Genomic DNA, 3,330 nt, shown 5'->3' on the forward strand with positions numbered 1-3,330 from the left:
TTGTTCAAGGCCTTTTGGCATGGCAAATTTCAAAGTTATGCATTTCTAGATATCTCACATTGATTATAATTCTCTAGTACCCTGGATGATGGTCCTTGCCACGTGGCTTGGCTCCATGCAATTAGACCCCGTGCACAAGGCATCAGCCCTACTGCCGACTTCGCTTGACAGTCAGAGCACCCGCCTTAGCTTTCAGAGTGTTCGGCAATCCGAGCATCTTCCTTAGCTTTCATAGTGTTTGATGGCACAAATACTCTCCTTGCTCTCTAAAGTGCTCGGTAGTTTAAGCACTCTCTTCAATTTTCAGAGTGCTCAACAGCCCGAGCACCTCCCTTAGCTTGCAGAGTGTTTAGTAGCTCGAGTACCCTCCTTAGCCTTCAAAGTGCTCTGCGGTCTGAGCGCTTGCCTCATCTTCCAGAGTATTGGGTACTTGCCTCAGCTTCTAGAGTTCTTAGCAACTCGAGGACCCTCAGTCTTTGAAGTGTTCGACAGCCCGTGAGCTCGACTCAGCATCCCGAGCTCACAATGCTCACCCTATGACTGCCTTAAACCCTCTCTAGCCTCCCATAGGCCACCAACCATCTTTAGGCATAATTTTGACAAGCGCAATACTGCCCCTTGGACTAGAAGAAACAGGATCATAATTTGACAAACACTCTATCAGATGGAGCCCTGATAACATACGACTAACATAGATAGATCATAATTAAGTAAATATTAGACAAGGAGACACAACAACAAGATACGATCGCTCGTACAACTTGGAGGACAATTTATATACATACATTCTTTTTTCTCTCTAGTTTGATTATTGGATTGACTTAAATATAAAGAGTCTTGTCGGACATCTTTGATGCCCTATGATTAAGGCAAAGTTGATATCACAAATAGATAAATTATGAAAAACATTTTACTGATCTAATGCCTATGATGAACATAGAGTTGTTCTTTAAAAGCAAGCTAGCTTTCTTCTTTTACATCCTCTTGTCGATCTTCCATAATTATGCATCTTCTCACTAACTCGCGGCAGCTATAGGATAGGATAGGATAGGATAGGATAGCCCCTACATTTCCACTACACCTCCGATGGAGGAACATCCAAAAACAGGAGGGCATTTCTGTCTTTCCGTTAGGAACCCAGCTCGTGGGGTAAATTTCTAAACGAAAGCGTAGGGCTGAACATTTTGCATTACCAAGGATCGATCAGGCAACTGCTAGTATTCACTTTCGTCCGTTGCCTGTAGCCAGTCACGTGGCCACCATCATCCGTTCGCAACATAACATGGGACTCGCATGTCCAAATCAAGGAACGAATCCAGCCAATTTTTTTTTTTTTTCCCTTCGTAAATGTGTCGCTTTTTTTAATTTTTAATTTTTTAACATTGAAAACTAATCTCCCGTGTTAAAACGGTAAAAAATAAATGGAATGAGGGGAAGGCCACGTTGCCCGTGCGGCAGCCGTCGGATGGACGAACGTGTCGGATGAGAGGACGCGCCCGTCACGATGGCCTCGTGAGCTCCCCCAGGCATACATGCGATGCGTCGTTGCGAGCGAGGAGGCTGCCGCTTCTGCTGCTGCGGTGTCAGATGATGCGCGAGTCCCGATGATGCCAGCGAGGTGACTCTCTCCTTAAAAACGTTGCAGCAATTTGATGCGTGGCTCACGTGACCATCGCTTGCTCTTTCCTTGGGTTCTACTTCGCCTACGCTTCGCCTAGCCACACAAAATCAGTAATCTTCGGGGCATTATGGTGGATCAAGGCGACGGAGGAGGCGGGGGGCATTTTCGACATTTCATACAGCAGTTTCGGGTCCTTCGCCCTCGTTCCCGCTCTGTCGCCGCTCCGTCCACCGCGACGCTTTTGCCACCCGCACCCCGGCGAACCCTAGCCACCGCCTCAGCGTCCGTTCCTCGTCGGCCTCCGTCCTCGCCGTGCCTCGCCCCGCCAGCGAACCTTCCCTGCCACTCGACATCCTGCGGACCCTGGAGATCTCTGACGCGCATCTGGAGCTAGTTGTCGCGGGGTGCGCCGAGGACGAGAGGGCGCGTGCCGCCTTCGAGGCCGAGAACCTCCCGCTATCCGTGATGATCATCTCCCTACGGAGGAAGAGTAGATCCGTCGGGCGGAGGTCGCTCCATCGGTCAAGATAGCGGTCCAGGTCCGAAACCACGATCCGGTGGCTATGCCTCCGCTCGAACGCTTCCCTGTCCTCCACTGTCTCCGTCGGCAGGAGCGAGTCCTTGCGAACTTTGGGCGTCGCGGCGCTTGCCGTCGAAGCGGCCGCTGGGGCATGTGCGGGAACATCCAGCGATCGCCTCCATCTCCACGGGGCGGGCTCGTTGCGGTGGACGACTATCTGGAGCGGTTCGCTCGACCGTTCCCCGGCGGATGAGTGTCGCCCGGAGATCCTACGGCCGGAAGGATTCTGCGCCGCCGCAAGAGTCGCGTTACCACCACCCTTCCCCTCCACTTTCTCGCCCACCCCTCCGCGCGGATCCGGCTCTAGCGGCCCCGTGCGGGGAACGAGGAGGACGTCCTCCGGGTCGACACGGACGCGGCAGAGAGGACAGGTGGAGTGGGCATCCAGCCACGTATCGACGCATTCGACGTGGAAACCATGTCGACATTTGGGTAGAAGCCGGAGCGCTTCCGCCGGCTCGAACCGGCTGAGGCACACTGCACACTCCAACCCCGCCTTCTGCCCCCGCAGCGCCCCGAACCGGAAGACTGGGAGCGACTCCACCACCGCCCGCTCGACGCCGGAATGGCGGCGCTCGGAAGCAGAGGAAGACGGGAACCCGCCGGCAGTCCCTCCGCGGCTAGCTCCGTAGGTGGCGGCGCTGCGTTTGCAGTGCCGGGCGTAGAGGAGGAGGAGGAAGGTCAGTGAGAAGATGATGGTCAGGACGCCAACGATGACAGCTATGCCGGGGCGGAATGGCGCGACGGGGGAGGAGCGAGCGGAGGGGAAGGGGCTCGGAGCGGCGCTAGCGTCGGTGTCTTCGTCGGAAAAGAGGAGGCGGGGGAGGAGGCTCAATTCGCGGTGGCGGTGGATCAACATGTTGTACTGCCTTAGCACGGTGGAGGAGGTAAGGTGAGGAAGGGGGTTATATTAAGGTCGGTGACGGGACTCCGTCGGTGAGCGAGGGCGGAAGCGGAAGGCGACAAAGGCATCGGCTTAACCGAATGGGCCCGTCGCCCGCTCTTTAAATGGAGATGTTGTCCGTCTTCGGTGAGATTAGGCGGCCTGTGCATCGCAATTCACCAGGCCGCTTGACATTGTAATCATACAATGGGAAGCACTAGGAAGGCGGTGAGCGGCACCGCTGAT

General features: G+C 54.8%; 1 protein-coding gene across 1 annotated transcript; it reads right to left on the bottom strand.

Moving 5' to 3' along the window:
- Positions 1-714: 714 nt before the first annotated feature.
- On the bottom strand, positions 715-3,085 carry LOC122030502 (RING-H2 finger protein ATL43-like). The gene has a single exon (XM_042589721.1). It carries the CDS (start codon positions 3,058-3,060, stop codon positions 1,795-1,797), a length of 1,266 nt encoding a protein of 421 aa, XP_042445655.1. The 5' UTR covers positions 3,061-3,085; the 3' UTR covers positions 715-1,794.
- Between the last annotated feature and the right edge of the window lie 245 nt (positions 3,086-3,330).

Source organism: Zingiber officinale, chromosome 10B, assembly GCF_018446385.1.
Source record: "Zingiber officinale cultivar Zhangliang chromosome 10B, Zo_v1.1, whole genome shotgun sequence".
NCBI lineage: Eukaryota > Viridiplantae > Streptophyta > Magnoliopsida > Zingiberales > Zingiberaceae > Zingiber > Zingiber officinale.